The sequence below is a fragment of the Gigantopelta aegis genome, chromosome 1 (genome assembly GCF_016097555.1).
Source record: "Gigantopelta aegis isolate Gae_Host chromosome 1, Gae_host_genome, whole genome shotgun sequence".
NCBI classification, from domain to species: domain Eukaryota; kingdom Metazoa; phylum Mollusca; class Gastropoda; order Neomphalida; family Peltospiridae; genus Gigantopelta; species Gigantopelta aegis.
The window spans coordinates 24,408,281-24,430,476 of record NC_054699.1 but is presented as its reverse complement, the minus strand read 5'-3'; the positions used below and the strand labels follow the sequence as shown (position 1 = coordinate 24,430,476).

The window sequence follows — 22,196 nt, the reverse complement described above, 5'->3', positions numbered from 1 at the left end:
ACCTACAGCATTTCCAAACAACAAGCTGCTAACTTGGAAATAGCCACAAGGAATCAAGCTGTCAGTCCCCTGTGGTACCAACATAGGATGGGTAGAGTAACGGCATCCAAGGCCCATGACATTTTAACACGCAGAGACACGACATCTCCAGATAATCTTGTAAGGCGCATTGTTGGATATGTTTCGTATGACTTGTCAAAGAAAGAAGCTGTGAAATGGGGAATCGATCACGAAGACGAATGTAGAGTTGCCTATAGTAAGCATCAGACTGGGTCTCATGTAGATTTTCATTGTAATCCTTCTGGTTTTGTGATCAACACTGATCACCCATTTCTTGGAGCTAGTCCCGATGGCTATATTGACTGTCAGTGTTGTGGGAAAGGTACCCTGGAAATTAAATGTCCTTTTAAGCATAGGGACAAGACTGTACAGGAAGCAGCTGCAACAGATAAGGATTTTTGTCTTGATTCATCTATGCAGCTTAAAGCGAATCACAGATATTACAGTCAAGTACAATTTCAAATGTACATTACAAAATGCCAATATTGTGATTTTGTTGTCTATACCAAGTGTAAGCCTGCACCAAGTATGGTCATTGTACGACTGTCCATTGATGTCGACTTCTGTCAGAGTCTGATTGCTAAATGTGAACATTTTGTAAACAACTTTGTCAAAAATGAGTTGGTGTCTCGCAAACTGGAAAACCAGCCAGTAGTTACTTCTACCCATAAAGAAGATAACAGTGATCAAACATGGTGCATTTGTGCTGAAGTAGAATATGGTCGAATGATCAAGTGCGACAATGAAGACTGCCCATATCAGTGGTTTCACTACAAGTGTGTGAACATTCGCAGGAAGCCTAGAGGAAAATGGTTTTGTGCTAGCTGTGACAAATAAATAACTGTTCATAGTCATGAACAATGTTCAGAAATTGAACAAAAATTGTGAAATTGGTGGCCTTAAATTTTATTTATAAAGTATGTATTTTGAAACAATAAAATGGATATAGCTACTGTTAGCTGATGATTAGTGTAATAAACACCAATAAAGTTATTAAATACACTATCAGGGCTTCTAGAATTTTAAAAAAATCAGTTGTTTTTTTTACAAGCAATGGGGCATGGCCACAGTACTTAATTACTAGCCTGTTATTGAAATTCACTACCATATTATATAATTATAGAATCCCCGATAATTTAATCGTGGACATGTTACAAAATAAAAGACAGAATTATGTATGTACCATTTTGAAGCAAAATACAAGTTCAAAAATCTAAGAAACAAGTTTTGGTTGTAAATTACATAGAGCTGAACAAATGGTGACTATGCTGTCTGAATGGGGAACCATGTGCATACTCATACTACTACTCAGAATGTTCCAGTTTTTCAGTCTTTCAATGGCTCTTTCCACATGAATGCGTACATTAGCAATTTTTCTGGTCTGCTCAACTTCCCGAGCACTAAGCTGCGACTTTCCTCTGGTGAAGGCTGGTATTACCAGTGTCGCATTACGATTTGCCAAGTCCTCTGCTATCAAAAATCCTCTATCTGCCAAAACTTCATCGCCATATTCTAATTTGTCCAAATAACCACTTCTCTGAGTAATAACTTTATCAGATGTCCTACCTCCAAATGCCCTGGATACATAAGAAATTGCTCCTGTTGGAGTTATAGACACAAGAAATTTAATGGTATTGTTGTGTTTTGTAATTTGACCATGTTTGGGCCCTTGCTGTAAGTGGTCCAGGTCTCTGAATAAAAACTTCAAAACAGTCGATAATACTAACACATTTTGGATATGTTATTTTAATAATATTTGGCATATTGCGTTTTAGACTGTCTTTGTCTGGCCACTGAATAAGAAAGGCAAGTTTCTCTGCTAACTTTGGCAGCCCCTGATTAAGCATTTCTGAGATTGTGGTGACAGACACATTAAATCGATATGCCAAGTCCTGGTGCTGCAGATTTAATCTCAGTTTCATAATTAAGCACATCAAAACACATGTTGGTGATAAAACTTTACACGAAGGCAATGCCAAAGAGCAAAATGACAACAGCCACATAAACAGCGCTTTTGATGTTACACCTGTGTAGAACTGAATTCTACGGTCGCTTGAAATTGTCTGCTCCTCGAAGCTCAGCCGACTCGGGTTTTCTTTCAAAATACAATTCTCAGTCTGAAGCCTCCCCAGTTCTTCATACAGCTGCTGATTTTCAATCCGTAGGGAAGCTATTTTCCTTATACAAATACTGTGTGTCTCAGCATGGGGTTGTGACTCTGAAAATTAATTTTATTTTGCATATTAAGGGGTATCAAATTAATACATTAAATTTTATAAGTATAATCATGCAAACCTTGACATTCACCCCAAAACATATGTCTATATTATGTACATAAAAGATCGCTATACATTATGTACATAACCAGTGCCTTGATGCAGATCACTATGTGGCAGACAATTCATATGCTGACGAATTGTATTTAAGCAATATATACATGTAGATGTACCAAAATGAAGTGTAAATACTTGTCTGACTAGTAAAAAAAACATTGTAACTTAATTTGGTTTTAAAAAAAGTTTATTAATACCTACTCTTATTTATTACCATAATGTACATATTTTATATTTAGCATCTATAATTTGTTGTTGGGAGTGTTCACATTATACGTGATTAATATGTGTGTTTGTGTAATTAATTAAATTAATATTTCCCAAACTATGTCCAAAATATTAAAATTTGGATCACATATACATGTACATGCAAATAAATGATTGTCTACCTTCTGCTTGTGTGTCAATAAGATTTTCTGTGTTTGACAAATCTAGTAATGCAGAAGTGGCTTGCTTCTTCTGCTTTTCAGATTTTCGGACCTCCAGTCGCTGGTGTCTGGCATGGCGGATTGTACCACTTAATTTGGTGTCCTGGTAACCCATGTTGATGGAGGGAATGTAGTCAGGACTATTCTTGTCATTGTTTTTCTCTCCTGGAATGATAAAAATAGTCACTTGTATTTTACTGACAGGTTAATTATCAGATATATGTTTTACTAATACATGTGAATGGGTTCCAATCTAATTATTCCAGATTGCCCAATTTTGACATTGAAAACTACAAGTTTTTAGTTGTGACCGAGTCGTCAATTTTGTCTGGCGGTATGACTCCTCCATAATACACTTTAAATTAAAAACATTGCGAGAGAGAGAGAGAGAGAGGGGGGGGGGGGGGGGGGGTACTAAGAAAGATAGAGTATCGAGATTAGAAAGAAAAAGAAAAGTTTTATTTAACGACGCACTCAACACATTTTATTTACGGTTATATGGCGTCAGACATATGGTTTAGGACCACACAGGTTTTGAGAGGAAACCCGCTGTCGCCACTACATGGGCTACTCTTCCGATAGGCAGCAAGCGATCTTTTATTTCCGCTTCCCACAGGCAGGATAGCACAAACCATGGCCTTTGTTGAACCAGTTATGGATCACTGGTCGGTGCAAGTGGTTTACACCTACCCATTGAGCCTTGCGGAGCACTCACTCAGGGTTTGGAGTCGGTATCTGGATTAAAAATCCCATGCCTCGACTGGGATCCGGACCCAGTACCTACCAGCCTGTACATATATTTGAACTCTAATTTCTGATTCATGCTTACTTTAAATAAATTATGTGTAAAATTTTGAAAACATCCGATTCAGATCAAATGTATAAATATTTGTTCAATTTACCATACACATTTTAAATGGTGTCTACCTCTCCACCCCTGTTTGTTTTCTTTTGGAATGCTAATATTTTGGAATAGAAATATATGTTCATACAGCAGTGAGTTGGAAGCACCAGAACCCTTTTACCACTTATTTGCAAAAAAAAACTAAAGAAGAGGATAAATTATGGTGACACCGATAAAAGGCGATATGAACTTAGGGTACCCACATATTTTCCAAGGTTTCCTCTTTATTAATGTTATGAACCCTGCCCTCTCCTGATTTGGGGGTTTATTAGATACGTCCCTGACAAACACATGGTATTTTTTATTTTATTTTTACCTGTTATGAAGTGACGATGGCAAACGCGATCATAATCTGTAGGCTCCCATTGTTGACGCCCATCGGCTAACACACGCTTTATGGCTCCAATCCAACGATTTCTACGGTCGTCTGGTTTCTTTGGGATGCGGTAAAAGCTTCTTGGGTTTTCTTTGTCAAATCTACTTGTGCAACCGACCACACAACAAGACACAACCATTTTTAAACCGAGACAAAGAAACCAAAATAACGTGATCAGTCGGCCATGTAAATAACTCTTTTTGCCAACCAGTCCTGTCACGTGACTTTTCGTGACGTCACGGCGAACATCCCTATTCAGTCTATAAAAATCCTCAAATTTCAATGATGGTAGACTACGTTTTTGAAAGAGAAAAAAGATACCACTGTTCTATGAATCTACTGGCAAAATACTTTGAGGTTGAGTGATTTTATTTCTACCATTAAAAACCTATTCTCCTTATTGCACAAAAAGGAACACAGGACACAAAAGCAATACATATGTCAGACTTGGAGACGCCTATTAATTACGCCAAACGTTCTCAGATGACAGATATTCCGTAAATGAATGGTGTGATGTGAAATGTCGGATGCCGACCCAGGAGGTAGACATTTTACCTTTTGTTAGTAAGAAAAATATGGCGTAACCCAATCATACTCAGCTTACAAAATCAACTAGGACAAAAATGAAATGGCTTAAATAACAACGCATTCTACACATTTTAGTTACGATTATATGGCGTCATACATATGAAACTGTTAAAGTTTGTTTTGTTTAACGATACCACTAAAACACATTGATTTATTAATCATCGGCTATTGGATGTGACAATTTTAGTATTTTTTGACATATAGTCTTAGAGCAGTAAGCCGCTACATTTTTTCCATTAGTAGCAAGAAATCTTGTACACATACATGATAGGACATACCACGGACTTTGATATACCAGTCGTAGTGCACTGGCTGGAACGATAAATAGCCTGCCGACATCAAACGAGCGCTTTACCTCTGGGCTACGTCCTGCCCCCTCATACATATGATTAAAAACCACAAGGTTATATAATTAATGGAAGGAAGGAAATGTTTTATTTAACGACGCACTCAACACATTTTATTTACGGTTATATTGCGTCAGACATATGGTTAAGGACCACACAGATACTGAGAGAGGAAACCCGTTGTCGCCACTTGATGGGCTAATCTTTTCGATTAGCAGCAAGGGATCTTTTATGTGCACCATCTCACAAACAAGATAGTACATACCACGACCTTTGTTACATATAATTAGTGAGGAAAACCGCTGCAGCCACTGCGTGGACTGCTCTTTGCGATTAGGGATTTTATTATATGCATTATTCCACAGACGGGACAGTACATACCATAGCCTTTATTACACCAGTTGTGGAACACTGGCTTGTACGAAAGATTTCATAATGGACACACTGACGGTGACCGACCCTAGACCGATTGCGCTGTAAACGAGCGCTTTACCACTGGGCTACGAACTGCTCCGATAAAAAAAACAATTATAACTGTTTACACCCGACAGATAGACAGAGATTCTAAGTGCCTTTAACAATGACCTGATATGCATTAGTTTTTGATACAGATGAAATAATCATAATAATAATAATAATAATAATAAGCATCATCATCATCATCATTATCATCATCATCATCATTATAATCATTATCAACATCATCGTAACCATCATCATTGTCAGCAACACCATCATTATTATTATCATCATCACGATCATCATCATTATAATCATTATCACCATCATCGTAACCATCATCATTATCATCATCACCATCATCATCATCATCAACAACAACACCTTTGTTATTCTTATTATTTCATTTTATTGTGTATTGATGGCTATTTTATATTTCATTTCAAAGTCGTATCTTTGCACAAGGCAGAGTCTAAAGAACGTTTTGATAAAGTCAAGTCTGCTACAGTGTATCATTCTTGGGTGGCGTCGTGGTTAGGCCATCGGTTTACAGGCTGGTAGGTACTGGGTTCGGATCCCAGTCGAGGCATGGAATTTTTAATCCAGATACCGACTCTAAACCCTGAGTGAGTGGGTAGGTGTAAACAACTTGTTTTTATACTTTTGTATAAATTTCAAAATTGACCCTATTTGTTAGGTAATCCCTGTCCTGAGTCAGACCCCCGATCCTATCGGAGGCCGGACTCGGGATAGGCGTGTTCGAAATCCTAGTGGTGTATGGACACGTTAAACCATTTACTAAGCTAAGCTAAGCTAAGCTAAGCACCGACCTGTTATCCATAACTGGTTCAACAAAGGCCATGGTTTGTGCTATCCTGCCTGTGGGAAGCGCAAATAAAAGATCCCTTGCTGCCTGTCGTAAAAGAGTAGCCTATGTGGCGATAGCGGGTTTCCTCTAAAAAAAGCAGTGTCAGAATGACCATATGTTTGACGTCCAATAGCCGATGATATGATAAAAAAAATCAATGTGCTCTAGTGGCGTAGTTAAATAAAACAAACTTTACTTTACAATCTGTAGGACGACTGCCACTGCTAAAATCTGATTTGCTTTAAACATATGTATTGCCGTTCCAAAATAGTAGCGGTCTGGTGATTGGCCAACAGCTGTTAGTTAACCTATATTAAGGTCTCTCCCAACATTTTACAATATTAATATATTACAAGCAATAAAATAAAACATGATTATAACTTGTTCCAAATTTACTAACAAATATCGGAAATAGAAGGAAGAAAAGGTAAATAATCTAATTTGATAAATCTCAACGTGTACCTGATTCAATTTAATGAATATTTAGACAGATGCGATATTACGCACCCAGGAATCAGTGGCCAGTGCCCCACGATAAGTATATCGAAGACCATGGTGTGTGCTACCTTGACTGTAGGATAGTGTATAAACTATCCCTTGTATTGCTGCTAGTGGGAAACAAAAGTAGCGGGTATCCTCTTAGCCTATGTGTCATACATCCAACAGCCGATGATTAATAATAGTGGTGTCATTAAATGAAACAATTTGTGTTAAATGTTCCAGACTGTGCACCACGATTGGTATATCAAAGGCCGTGGTATGTGCTATCCTGTCTGTGGGATGGTGCATATAAAAGATCCCTTGCTGCTAAAAATATTCGTAGCGGGTTTCCTCACTAAGATTACCAAATGTTTGACATCCAATAGACGAGGATTTATATATATATATACACACATACATACATACATACATACATACATACATACATACATATGTGTGTGTGCTCTAGTGGTGTCGTTAAACAAAGAATTTTTTTTTTTCGAATGAACATGTTAGCACGTTAATCTGGGTATTAGCTGGTATGATAAAATTACAAACCGATTTTCAGTAACCTTACAAACCTGTTGTCATATCATTACAAACAGTAAATCGTTTTAGAACTGTACAACTGAATTATAAAATACGATGATTTTGAAAGATTTTGAACGCATGACTGAGGTTCACCACATACCGGTATGCATAATGCAGAACCATAGAAAAACTCCCACACAAATCGTTAACTGTCAGTATACAACGGTGAGTCTGTGCATATCACTGAAAGCATTTTGAATGAATACAAAGATATGACAGTGTTTGATTATCCCTCTAGCGAACGTTTTAAACAGGTGAAAGCTTGAAAATTGTTAAAGGTAGTACTAAACCAAATAACTTCCGGCTGGGTCAAAGTTCTAGTGGACCTTTTTGTGTACGTTTTCCATAGACATATGAATAGCGTAATATAGCTCCTACAGTACTAAAAAAAATTAAAGGCATATTGTCACAGACCACTGACCTATTTAATGGCCTAACAAAGTATTACCTGAACAAATATAATTTGATTTGTCCCTAAATGTACTTTATTCAACCATCTTCGTAACCACCATATTCCATTTATTAATGACATTTTGTAGAAATAATTGAATTATAGCAATGGTCCATAATTAAAAAACTAACATTGCTGAGAGGTGATGAAATGGATTTCACTCCATCATGGTTCAGTTAAGGTGATGCGATAGCTAGATTTGGTTTCCAACAATTACTGTAAGTTTTATTTCTTATCATACATTTTTTGAGAAATAAGGTCCTTAAATCTGTGACAGTATGCCTTTAATAATAATAAATAAATAAATAAATAAATAATAAAAATTACAAATTATCAGCTGCTGAGGTACATTATCTGAAAGAGAAACTAACTTCAGACAGTACACAAACTAACAACAGGGCTTGAACTTAATTTTTCATTGATTGCAATTTTGAGGCTCCTTACGTAAAAAAATTTAAAAAGTTAATTTTACCGCAAATAAATGTGACTAATATTTTTTGCAAGGGGCAATAAAACTCAAAATACATATTTTTTATACCAGTAACGCTGAGACCACTCCCGGGTACCCTCTAAATTTTTGTAATGTTTCTGTAACAACCGCCCCCATCCACCCCACCGCGACATGATTTCACCAACATTACAATACATGTAACAACAACAACAATAATAACAATAATAATAATAATAATAATAACAATGTATTATTATTATTATTATTATTAGCCTACTACTACCTTTTGGGGGTGGAGGGGGCGGTGTGTTATATGGGGGGGGGGGGGGCTATAAAAATGCAAGATTAACGTGCGTGCACACACGCACAAACGACAGGCTGAACTTGTCCCTCACCTGCGCGTGCTGTAACCTTTACAGGGGTGTAACATTCTCTTTGAGAATGGCCAAATCAGGACAATTGAAATTTGGAGTAAAAGTCAGTATCTATCTGTGATATTTGTATTTTTGCACAGTTCTTTACACTGTTTTTATTTAAATCTTGAATTTTTATATTGATGTTGATCATCACTTTATTTGTTTGCATTACCATAGTTTGACACCCAATAGCCGATGTATTTTTCGTGCTGGGGTGTCGTTAAACATTCATTCATTCTGCACGTAGAACTGGATTCAGGCTAAATATTGAAGCTGGTAGGTACAAAAATATCGAGAGAACACAAAGAGTATGTACATTATGTAATATTAATGAGATTGAGGATGAGTTTCATTTTATTCTTCAGTGTCCACGATACGAAACTTTAAGAAATAGATTTATTAAGAAATACTACTCCAAGAACCCCAGTGTTTTTAAACTAATACAGCTATTGTCAACTACAAACAATAAGGAGATAAATAACCTTGGCAAATACTTAATACAGGCGAACAAAATGAGGGATATGCTATTACTACAAACAACTTAATATATCTATATTTGTGTAACCCATATTGCCGATTGTTTATATATAGATATAGATGGATTGTTTTTATCTGTATATGTGTATGTATTTCTGTAAGTCATTCTCCGCCATTGCTTCGTACTATTGTACATAATATTGTATTTCATTGTTATAATGCTGATAAGTTGGAAAACTTAACGCAATAAAGAACTTGAACTTGAACTGGGTTAAGTAATAAGCAAGCCAACCCTTTGGACAGAAAAACATACGACAATAGGCCCCTATACAGTTTAACGTTTAACGAAAAACGACTGGCTGGTCGTATGCCACATTTGTGACGCTGGAAAACTTGTTATCCGTTTTCGAACCAAGCACTATAGCGTTGTAACCGTCTAGACTCTCTCCCGTGCTAAATTCCATGCACACGCGCCTGATAATAATAATAATAATAATAATAATAATAATAATAATAATAATAATAAATGGTGTGTTCATGTTCCGACTGTTTACTATTTTATTTCAGCGTATTCGCAGTTATTTTCGTCATAAAATAATATTTTTAAAAAATTATTTTATTATATAATCGGCGCTCTATACACGGCGGTCGTTTATATAAAATTCTAAAATATATTATACGGTTGTCGTATATACAGCCTCATCACTACGAGTCTGTTTTGCTGTATTTTTGATTACTTGTCACAAGAAGAGTTCCAAATTTTAAAAATGAAGCGTATCATGGAATTCCCTCGATCGTAGTTCAATTAAAATGTTTTGGATCATACGATAACTAGGTTTGGTATTCCAAATGAATGTAATTTCCATTTATAATCCATATTTAGAGAAATAAGGCCCAATAAATCCGTGATTGAGCGCCTTTAAGGGTGAGGGATAGTAGTATTTATATCCGTTGTGTTTATGTCGATTGATACGCTGCAGGTAGGATTTTTACCCACATACATGTATGTTACTATTGTCGTCTATGGGATTTGATTTGATAGTATAAACCCTAAAGCTGCCATCACTCTTTCCTCACTCTCTCTCTCCCTCCCTCTCTCTCTCTCTCTCTCTCTCTCTCTCTCTCTCTCTCTCTCTCTCTCTCTCTCTCTCTCTCTCTCTCTCTCTCTCTCTCTCTCTCTCTCTCTCTCTCTCCCAAGTGTTGACAAAATCATATGTAAGACACCTTCGATACGTATCTTAGAAATGTGCCAGGGTGTAGTTCTTTTAGCTGTATATTTTTCAACTTTAACTGGCTACAATTGTATGCAATTTTACTTCATCTAGTACTACTAATTAAAGTCGTTTTAGTTTGAAACATGTATGAGGTATCTGTAAAAAAAAAGTACTAGGAACTAGGGTAGTCATAGATGCTACCCGTTAACTCTAAAATGAGCAGCTTAACACCCATCTGTTTTCTGATTCACATTAAAGGCCTACTGTCACAGATTTAAGGACTTTATTTCTCAAAAATGGATAATAAATAAAAAATTACATTAATTGTTGGAAACCAAATCTAGCTATCGCATCACCTTAACTGAACCATGATGTGGTGAAATCCATGTCATCCCTCTTGGTAAATTTAGGTTTTAAATTATGGACCATTGCCATAATTCAATTATTTTTACAAAATGTCATTAATAAATGGAGTATGGTGGTTATGAAGATGGTTGAATAAAGTACATTTAGGGACAAATCAAATTATATTTGTTCCGGTAATACTTTGTTAGACCATTAAATAGGTCAGTGGCCTGTGACAATATGCCTTTAAGGGCGAGGAGTGGTAGTATTTATATCCGTGATGTATATGTTGATTGATACGAAAGGAAGGAAGGGAATGTTTTTATTTAACAACGCACTCAACACATTTACGGTTATATGGCGTCGGACATATGATTAAGGACCACACAGTTATTGAGGGAAGAAATCCGCTGTCGCCACTTCATGGGCTACTCTTTTCGATTAGCAGCAAGGGATCTTTTATATGTATCATCCCATAGACAGGATAGTACATACCACGGCCTTTGATGTACCCGTCGTGGTGCACTGGCTGGAGCGAGAAATAGCGCAATGGGCCCACCGACGGGGATCGATCCCAAATCAACCGCTCTTCATGCGAACGCTTTACCACTGGGCTACGCCTCGCCCCCTGATTGATACACCTCAGTTAGGAGTTTTAGCCCCATATGTTACTATTGTTGTCTATAGGATTTGATGTGATGGTATACACTCTCTCTAGACTGAAATATGTAATGACGCCACTCGGACAAAATATGTATGGCGTTACCATGGCGACAAAATCTCAGATTTTATTAGTCTTGAATGTAGACTCTAAAAGTGTTCTAATCATCATTCCAGGCTATGGAAAAAGGACGTTGGAAATTGATTTAAGTGTATTTTTAACTAAGTTGTAATGTTTATACTTATAAGAAATATTTGTAATTTTTTCTTGTGAATTTATATATTTATAATTAATTTATAATTTGTGACTGTAGTGCATCGATAAATTCACAAACGCATTACAAACAATTCCTATAAAATACCGATATAGCGTACTTGCCCCATTTTTAGAGCGATTATGTTTAGGAGACCTTGTACGGTTAAACGATGAGTATTCAGAGAAAGTAGGTTACCATTTTGTATTCGATACGCACCTATTAAATAAGTAAAGTATCGCATCTATTCACCACCTCTATAACATCCGGGTCAGTAAGTTTCATTAGAATATCCTCACGATTAAATTCACAAAAAACCCCGACACTTTACACCCCACGCTGTGTTATTCAAGGCCTACATTAATGTGTCAGTGAACATTCTGTTTGTCCCCAAGGTGTGACATTCCTCATTCCATCCGTGTTTTTTGTGGGGGTTTTGTGTGTGTGTGTGTGTGTGTGTGTGTGTGTTAAGGGTGTGTGTGTGTGTTTTTGTTTGTTTTTGTTTTGTTTTATGTGCGCGCTACTTAGTTTTCTGTAAAGAAGTTCTGTTGCCATCACTCACTATATCTCTCTCGGCGAACTAAATATGAACGACAAAACCGTATTCCGATACTAAAGTCGTATCTCTGCACAAAGCAAAGTCGAAAGGATGTAAGGCAATGTGTTATTCAAGGCCAACATTAATATATATAAGAAACAAAAGGTGAAATGAGAAATGTCACACCTTGGGGGAAAAACTGAAAGTTCACTGACACATTAATGTTGGCTTTGAATAACACATTCCTTACATCCTTTCGACTTTAATATCGGAATACGGTTTTGTCGTTCATATTTAGTTCGCCGAGAGAGATATAGTGAGTGATGGCAACAGAACTTCTTTACAGAAAACTAAGTAGCGCGCACATAAAACAAAACAAAAACAAACAAAAACACACACACACACCCTTAACACACACACACACACCAAAAAACAAAAAAATAAATAAATTAGAAAACAAAAAAAAACCCGACAAAAAACACACAAAAAACACGGTGAAATGAGGAATGTCACACCTTGGGGACCAACAGAATGTTCACTGACACATTAATGTAGGCCTTGAATAACACAGCGTGGGGTATAAAGTGTCGGGTGTTTTTGTGAGTTTAATCGTGAGGATATTCTAATGAAACTTACTGACCCGGATGTTATAGAGGTGGTGAATAGATGCGATACTTTACTTATTTAATAGGTGCGTATCGAATGCAAATAGCAGTTATACCGGACATTCATGTACAAGTGTTTGACATCTATTTCACGCAGGGTATTACATCATTACGGAAGATAGAGCATTTTAAGGACAAAGGAACATAAAATATGTGTACTTCAAACTATATTCCTTGTACTGTAATCATAAGACGAATTGTAATTTAGTCGTAGATATAGATAGAAGTCGTATCTCTGCACAAGGCAAAGTCGAAAGGACGTAAGACAATGTCGTATTTGCTTCTGTGTTTCACTATCAGGTGTTCTTCCTTACGATGACCGCCACTCCTTAGGAGAAACATAACAGGTTGGTTCATCCTTCCTGCACCGCTCATATGAGGACTGCCACTCCCATACTAGCATAGAAAACCCACACTTGCACAGGAACATATACAGCTGTGATGACATGCACTCACGAATCACTGTAAAAACAGAGTCTGGGCCCAGTTTCACAAAACATCGTAACCCTTGTTTTGCACGTAAACGTAAATCTACGACAAAATTACAATTCGTCTTATGATTACAGTACAAGGAATATAGTTTGTCCTTAAAATGCTCTGTCTTCCGTAATGATGTAATACCCTGCGTGAAATAGATGTCAAACACTTGTACATGAATGTCCGGTATAACTGCTATTTGCAGACATAAACTTACGATGTTTAGAGAAATAGGATCCAGGGCCCCGTTCCACGAAGCGATCTTAGTCCTAAGATCAACTTAAGTGCATAAGGTAGCTATGCGCTTAAGGTAATCTTAGGGCTGAGATCGCTTCGTGGAACGGGGTCCTGGACTTCAATCTGAAACGGGGCGGGACGTAGCCCAGTGGTAAAATGCTTGCATGATGCACGGTCGGTTTGGGATCGATCCCCGTCGGCTGGCCAATTGGGCTATTTCTCGTTCCAGCCAGTGCACCACGACTGGTATATCAATGGTAAGTGTTATCCTGTTTGTGGGATGGTGCATGTAAAAGATTCATAGCTACTAATGGAAAAATGTAGCGGGTTTCCTCTCTAAGATTATATGTCAAAATTACCAAATGTTTGACATCCAATAGTCGATGATTAATAAATCATTGCGCTCTAGTGATGTCGTTAAACAAAACAAACTACTACTACTACTACTACTACTACTACTACTACTACTACTACTACTACTACATTTTATTTCAGGTCAGTGATTCATAGAACATACATAGCGTGTTTTCTTACACACCCGTTGGTGAAAACGCCATGCGTTATTTTTGGTTACACATGGTTGTTAAAGCTGCAGTCCCTGGAATATTTTTAGTATTTAAGCATTTAGAATAGATGATCCAGTTCTGTTTGGTATATAAAAGGTCCACCACATCGCTACAGTTCCGTAATGCTCGCTTATCTACATTATCTAGGTCAACTACAAACGCATTGACCAGCTTTGTCTTTCTTCATTTAGCGGGACGCCAGTAGAACTGGGCCTTTACGTGATTTGCGCAGGCGCTGAGCTTCTCACGCGATTTTGAACAAATTTAACTGTCTTGATTGAGGGATCGTCTCATATCTCCAAAACATATTTATATCCATAGAGGTATGGTACAACAACTTTCCATGGGTCTGTGGGGGATTTGCCTTGGAATTTTGACAGTGGCCAGCGGTTGGCATACGCGTTACATGCAAGGGTGTGTTAATTATGTATTATGTAACGCTTTAGGGGTAGAGGAAGGGGGTTATAGACTATGTTGAGCGAAGGGTCATGTCCCCCAAGAAAATATATTTCAATTTTTTTTAGTTTGGGCAGGTAAGGGTTTCGACCCCCCCCCCAATACCCTCCCCCTGCACATGCATCCGTTTTCTATCTAAGATTATATGTCAAAATTACCAAATGTTTGACATCCAATAGCAGATGATTATTAAATCAATATGATCTAACATTGATGTCGTTAAACAAAATAAACTAAATTTACCCTTTCCAAACGAAATAATATTTATTTGAATTTGTCGATTTTAGAAATTAAGAAGTGAAAACGTTCATTGTCTACTTTAATATATTTTATTAAAAATATATATGCATGATCAATGTGTTATACACACTAAACTTTGAAAGTTCTACTAACACTTTATAAACTATTAATTCTGAAATAGGGAGGTACGATTGTCGATAATACGTTGTGAAGATCATTAACGAAAGACTCTGGTACAGTATCGGGGACGGGACGTAGCCCAGTGGTAAAGCGTTCGCTTGATGCGTGGTCGCTCTGGGATCGATCCCCATCGGTGGACCCATTGGGCTATCAGGAGTGTTTATCACATACCCTGTCTCATTAACCCGTTTGTGCACAACATAGGGCCCGAAATACCTGTTCTGCAATGAACCCCGTTTAATGGGAAGGTACAGCAGCACTGTATCCCCTGGTTTAAATTCCCGACTCCTAGCCTTCCTATCAAACACTGATTTTATTTTGCTCTGAGCATGGCTCAAATGCTTCCTAGCTAGTTCGGTCGCCGGCAACCTCCTATCTCTAACTCTCTTATTCATTAATACTCTCTCAGTTAACAATGTAGTGCGAGCTGCCAACAAATTTGGATCAGCCCCCTGCTCTAGGATTATCTCTTGTCTATTACAAGGTAAGTCCCCTCTATCAAACACTACTGGTTCATTTACCCTCTGCGGGAGGTCAACAGGTTCCACCACATTTAGTTCCTCAGTTGACTTATCTACCATTTTACTGATAACCTCATCCACTCCAATTTCATGGCTCACACACGTATCAGACAAATCACAATTATCCTCTGGGTCTCGTGTTACCCTTCTGGCCATAGCCTAGTCTTTACACACGCAGGGTAACTAATCTCATCAACCTCACTCTCTTCTATTGGTAAAGGGCTGTCTTTAATTAACAATTGGTCACATTTCGGCTGACAACACTGACTAGTCAAATCATTACCCAACAAAACTCCTATGTTTTCAACAGGCAAGTCCTTCACAACACCCATAATGACTGGTCCCGTCACAAACTTCGAACACAAGAAAACGTTATGTAACCGGACAACCATTTTTTCTCCAGTAACCGAGGTTAAGGCCAAACTACGTCCTGTATCTGAATTATCTATACCAGCTAAACACTCCGACGTGATCAGTGACTGACTACAGCCGGTATCTCGATAGATTGATATTGCCTTAGGACTCAATTCTTGTTTCACATCACAAACCATACCAGTGGACACATACGGGTTTACTTTCTCTGCCATGGGACTTACCATTAACTCTCTCGCTAACGGAGCTGACCTCACTAAACCGACCACTTACGCATTATCGCGTTTCCTTTTAAAACAGTCCCCTACAAGGTGGTTATCCTTTTTACAGTAACTGCCATGTGGACGAAAGGTTCGTGCATTGGCTGATAATGCAGGCTTATCCTTACTTTGCCCACCAGGTGCATTCCTTGCCTGACTAGCTGACCAACTAGATGACTCTCCCCGATAGTTACTTTCCCGGGAAAAACCTGGCTGAAATTTCTTCTTATCACCCTGTTGTAAAGAGGTACCCTGTACTGCCTGAGCTTTGTGTATTAACACGTAATCATCTGCCACTATGCCTGCCTCCTCTATCTTTTTGACATCACGATCCTCTAAATGAATACGTAAGCTAACTGGTAATCCATTCTTAATGTCCTGTAAGATCAACAACTCCCGTAACTCGGTATATGACTCTACCTGATGAGAAACCACCCATTTATCAAACATCCCTGCCTTCTTAGCCACAACTCACTATAAGACTGACCCTGCGTTTTTCTCAACTCGCTATACCGTAACCGATAATCCTCAGGTCGTATTTCATAAGCCCTCAACACTGCAGCCTTTACTAGGTCGTACTGACTTGCTCGCTCATCACTCATTGAATTATAAGCTACACTAGCCTTCCCCTTAAACTTAGACACGGCTAACAATGTCCACTTAGACTGTGGCCAATTTAGCTGCTTAGCGGCCCGTTCAAAAAGTTGGAAGAACATATCTACCTCCTGGTCGTCAAATACAGGCACTGATCTATAAGCCTCCGACAAGTTAAACCCATTTCCTGCTTCTCGTCTAACTTCTTCAGTATTCAACTTTAACTCATGTTCCACTTTTAATTTTGCTAACTGGAATTCTCTATCCCTATCTCTCTCTTCTCTACCCTCTCTTCTCTTTCTCTCTCTCTCTCTCTCTCTCTCTCTCTCTCTCTCTCTCTCTGCCTCTCTCTCTATCTCTATCTCTCTCTTCTCTATCTTCTTTTTCTCTATCTCTATCTTCTTTCTCTCTATCCCTCTCTTCTCTTCTCTCTCTCTCTCTCTCTCTCTCTCTCTCTCTCTCTCTCTCTCTCCCTCTATCTTCTCTATCCTTCTCTTCTCTTTCTCTCTCTCTCTCTCTCTCTCTCTCTCTCTCTCTCTCTCTCTCTCTCTCTCTCTCTATCCCTCTCTCTATCTTCTCTATCTCTCTCTCTATCTAATGCACGTTCTTCTCTTTCGTACTCAAGTTTTTTAAAAGCTAATTGTTGTTCCACACTTAACTCATTTATCTCTATCTCTGGAACAATCTCACTGTCTTCCATAACAGGACTATCACCAAAAACGTCCTGGATAATAATTGTCCTTATATCTCCTAATGTTTTAGCTGATGTTAAATCAATTTCCCGCTCACTCGCGATTTCAACTAACTCGGCCTTACGTGCTCGCTTAATCTCCACTACACTGAGCGTAGGCCTATCCAACAAATTCTTATCCATGTTTAGGTATGATGCACTTATTATTAATTAATTTTCTATTGAACAACGTTGCTACTTCTAGTTAATTTATAAAGCCCCCATTTACAAACAATACTTTTTTAAATATGCATGTCCCGTTTCAGATCCGGGACGAGCGCCCCAATTTTCACTCCTGTCCTATAATACCCGTAACCGAATAAAACGCGATTATCCAAATATCTCTCCAAACTGTATATCTATTAGATCTCTCTGTATCGGGCAGTTCAAAACCCGAGTGGCTCGTCTCTAGGTATATCAGAGATATGATCTTATATAAATATGTGTTATTATAGCACGTTTAGTTCACTAGAAAACACAACAAAAACACAATACACTTTGGAATCTGTATTAATACTACGCTGACAAATGTACTGCCGCAGTAGTTAATTAACAACAACAAATAATAACAACCCAGAACTGATCACTTAATTAGTTAATCTCTAGGTGTCTAGTTTACACAATATTCTAATCACTTGACCGTGATACAACACACACACGTGTGATAATTGAGAAACGCTTCCAGGGGAACTTAATTAATAAAGGAATTACAACTCTATTCCTAACTGGTTAACTTTTAATTAACACTTAACTACTCATTCAGTAACCTTGTAATACAGAATTAATACTGGTACATATCACCATAAAGACAATAACATACAGTTTACCTAGGTCCTCTAGGATGACTGGTTAAGCTTTATATATATTAGAACAGTGAGCTTACAGTTACTGCGTCAGATTACCGGCAGCACCGTCTAAATAATATTGGTATAATACAGTATTAAAATATTTAAAGTCACATCAATCACATCAAGGTTATACAACAGAGCAGAAATAATATATAATTAGCAGTCCGGACGGACAACGTTCCCCCTGGAAGCCTTCCTATGTTTCTCCCTGATATCTCTAAAACCCTAGCTATTTATTATAAAACCGAATATCGCCTGGGGGCACAACGCGGCACCTCACGTATGATGAGATATTGCCACAACTCCCAGAGACGTATTTTTCTCTTAGAAGACCAGACTCACTGTCGCCTAGTCGCCAAAATCAAGGTCGTAAAAACCGCACTCGCGGAGGTATTACGTAACTACTGGCCACATGGCCTCCGCACTGGTCTGGGTGTGTATTGAAAACAGCACAACCACCGTCGCGCAGAGGTATTACGTCACAAAGTGCCCACCTGGGCTTAAGTGCATATTGGAACTGCACACGGCCCTCTAAAACAATTAATATCGCCACAGGCGAAAACAAATTTAAGAGCATGTTCCGTCACACCATTAAAGTACACGTTTGTCAGAAATATTTCCCCAGATACAGGACAGCACGTACCAAGGTATTTGATACACCAGTCGTGGGACTAACATAATAGTACATGTACGCTGGATAAATTAACACCATAGGAACTAAAGGTGGGCCATTTTCTTATTTGCGGATGTGGGTTTTTTGCAATACAAATGGGTCGATCGGACACATAACGGTACATCTTTTCAGAACCGGTTTACATTGGATACTCGGATGTTTTCGTTACCCTGATCGGAAATGTTCGTAAAACAAATTTCGGATTTGTTGTAAATGCGTTTCCGTACTGTTATTTTGGCGCCACTCAACAATAATTACATGTCGCAAAACATCTTACCATTTTGTAATTCTTTTCCCCGTATAACGTTTTGTAAACCTAAGACCACTCTCTAAAATTAGACAAACGTTTCCCATGTTAAATTGTGCTAAATTGTGTTAAATTGTTTAACGACACCACTAAAATACATTGATTTATTAATCATCGGCTATTGGATGACAAACATTTGATAATATTGAAATATAGTCTTAGAGAGGACACCCGCTACAATTTTCTATTAGTAGCAAGGGATCTTTTATATGCACCATCCCAGAAACAGGGTTACAGGATATAGGACGACTGTCTTTTTGAGAAAGTAGACAGCGGTCGTGTGAAACATTTTCAACAGTAGAGTTGCTCTAATTGATAATGTTAACATCTTGGTGTCAAACAAATAACACTGTAAGAAATAAAGAAGTGTATTTTATCCTGTAACAAACGATCGTGGGCCAGGTTTTAGTAGGTACAATAGATGTTGGGTAGGCTTTCAATAGCATAACCTTTTTCTGACATCACGTTTAAACGTTTTAGACAGGGAAATTGTACCATCAATACAAAATATAATACACTGATTTTGCACAACATTTCACTGTTGTGCATAGCACACATTCCTCGCTATTCAACTTTAAATTGTTTTAAAAAACCTAAATTATATTTTAAAAAAAAGTTGTTTTTTCTTTGCACCCCCCCCAACCCTCTCTTGTATCTCTCTCTCTCTCTCTCTCTCTCTCTCTCTCTCTCTCTCTCTCTCTCTCTCTCTCTCTCTCTCTCTCTCTCTCTCTCTCTCTCTCTCTCTCTCTCTCTCTCCCCCCCCGTAAAACTCACATACAATATTAATTATATTTTTTTCGTTGTACCGAAACTGAGATGTCTGCAGGAATTTCAGCCACTTTCGACCCCTGATTTCATACCACAAGTTTTGAGATATTGCATCACAACTGGCCTCGGTGGTGTCGTGGTTAGACCATGGAACATAAGGCTGGTAAGTACTAGGTTCGCATCCCGGTACCGGCTCCCACCCAGAGCGAGTTTTAACTACTTAATGGGTAGGTGCAAGACCATTAACTACACCCTCTTTTCTCTGACTAACCACTAACAACTAACCCACTGTCCTAGACAGACAGCCAAAATATCTGAGGTATGTTCCCAGGATAGCGTGCTTGAACCTTAACTGGGTATAAGCATGAAAATAAGTTGAAAAAAAAGAAGAATAGAAATTGCATCACTTAACCTTGACGAATATTCGTTTTCAGCATAATTATTACACAAAATAAAAATCGCACACAATATTAATTATCTTTTTTACCGAAACTAAAAGCAAAATACAATTCTAAATCAATTACCTGGATACCGATTCGCTTGACACAGGTAAAAAGCTGTAAAGAAGCAAAGCAGAAGACATAGCGACGATCCGTTTATCACTCCCATCTCAAAGTTACGTGAATGACAAACAGTTTTCTTTACAAGATATTTGTTAAGGGCGCTCACCCAGAATCAACGAATTAGAACGAAGCTTAAGAAAAAAGAGCACTTTCCTCTCTATATATACTCTTCAAAAGAAGAAACGCAAAACCACATTGTCGTAACATTTGGAGAATTGATTTAATTATTGAATGGTGAGTCCGATAATTACCAAATGTTGCAGGATTGTTCACAATTCACTCTAGTCCATTGTGAGTAAGTGATAGGACACACCACCAAGGTCAAGGTCATCTGGAGTCAATACCGGGTGTGGCCTCCGCGTGTGTTGACAACTGCCTGGCACCGCCTGCCCATTGAAGCAACCAGAGTATGGATGACGTCCCGGGTGGTGGTGGCCCACTCGGCCTGCAAGGCTGCTGCCAGCTCGGGCAGGGTCTGGGGCTGTGGTTGTCGCTGTCGGAGGCGTCAGTCCAACTCGTCCTATAGATGTTCAATTGGGTTCAAATCTGGTGATGTCGATGGCCAAGGAAGGACATTAATGTTGTTGTTCTGTAGGAAAGCCGTTGTGAGACGTGCTGTGTGAGGCCTGGCGTTGTCATGTTGGAACACTGCGTTGGCGTTGGCCATAACTGGAACGATGTGTGGCCGGAGGATCTGGTCAATGTAGCCCTGTGCATTCAGGTTGCCCTGCACGTGGACCAGGTCAGTTCTGCCAGTGTGTGAGATGGCTGCCCACACCATGACACTACCCCAACCGAATCTGTCCACTTCCTGCACGCAGTTTGCCGCATAACGTTCACCACGACGCCTATACACGCGACATCTTCCATCATGACGTCGGAGCAGAAATCGGGACTCGTCACTGAACCACACCTGTCTCCATCGCAGTTGAGGCCATTGTCGATGAATCTGGCACCACTGCAGTCGGAGTCGACGGTGTTGTGGTGTTAAGATGACACCTCGAACTGGACGTCTGGCACGAATTCCTACCTCACGTAGGCGGTTCCGTACGGTCTGGTCGGATATCCTGCGCAAACCTGGTATTGCTGTGGCTGTGGAGGTGGCAGTAGTCAATCGTTCCCGAAGGTGGCGTACCCGGATGTAGCGGTCCTGCCCGGGGGTAGTGACCCGTGGTCGACCGGATCTAGGGAGGTCACGTGTTGATCCATGTTGCTGGTAACGGTCCCACAGTCTGGAGATGGTGCTTGGGGACACATGGAATGCCCTGGCAACGGCCGTTCTGGATTCGCCTGCGTCTAGTCGGCCGATGGCATTGTTTCTCTGCGGTTCACTGAGACGTGGCATGTCCTGGATTGTCAACTGTCGGCCAGATACAGAGGCCAGGCAAGCGAACACCCTGCACTTTTATACTGTCGGTGTTCATGTTGCACGTGCAGACAACGCACGTGCAGTGGTGACATGGTTTGCACGTGGCTGCGTTTTTGCGAATATTCACATT

At 38.9% G+C, this 22,196-nt stretch overlaps 1 protein-coding gene across 1 annotated transcript in view; it reads right to left on the bottom strand.

The window, feature by feature from the left end:
* Positions 1 to 20,785, bottom strand: part of LOC121372578 (laccase-5-like) — a 49,179-nt gene extending 28,394 nt beyond the window's left edge. The window contains exon 1 of the mRNA XM_041498981.1: positions 20,659 to 20,785. Within this exon, the coding sequence (XP_041354915.1) occupies positions 20,659 to 20,743 (85 nt within the window). The 5' untranslated portion in view covers positions 20,744 to 20,785. The remainder of the gene's footprint in view (positions 1 to 20,658) is intronic.
* Positions 20,786 to 22,196: the final 1,411 nt, after the last annotated feature.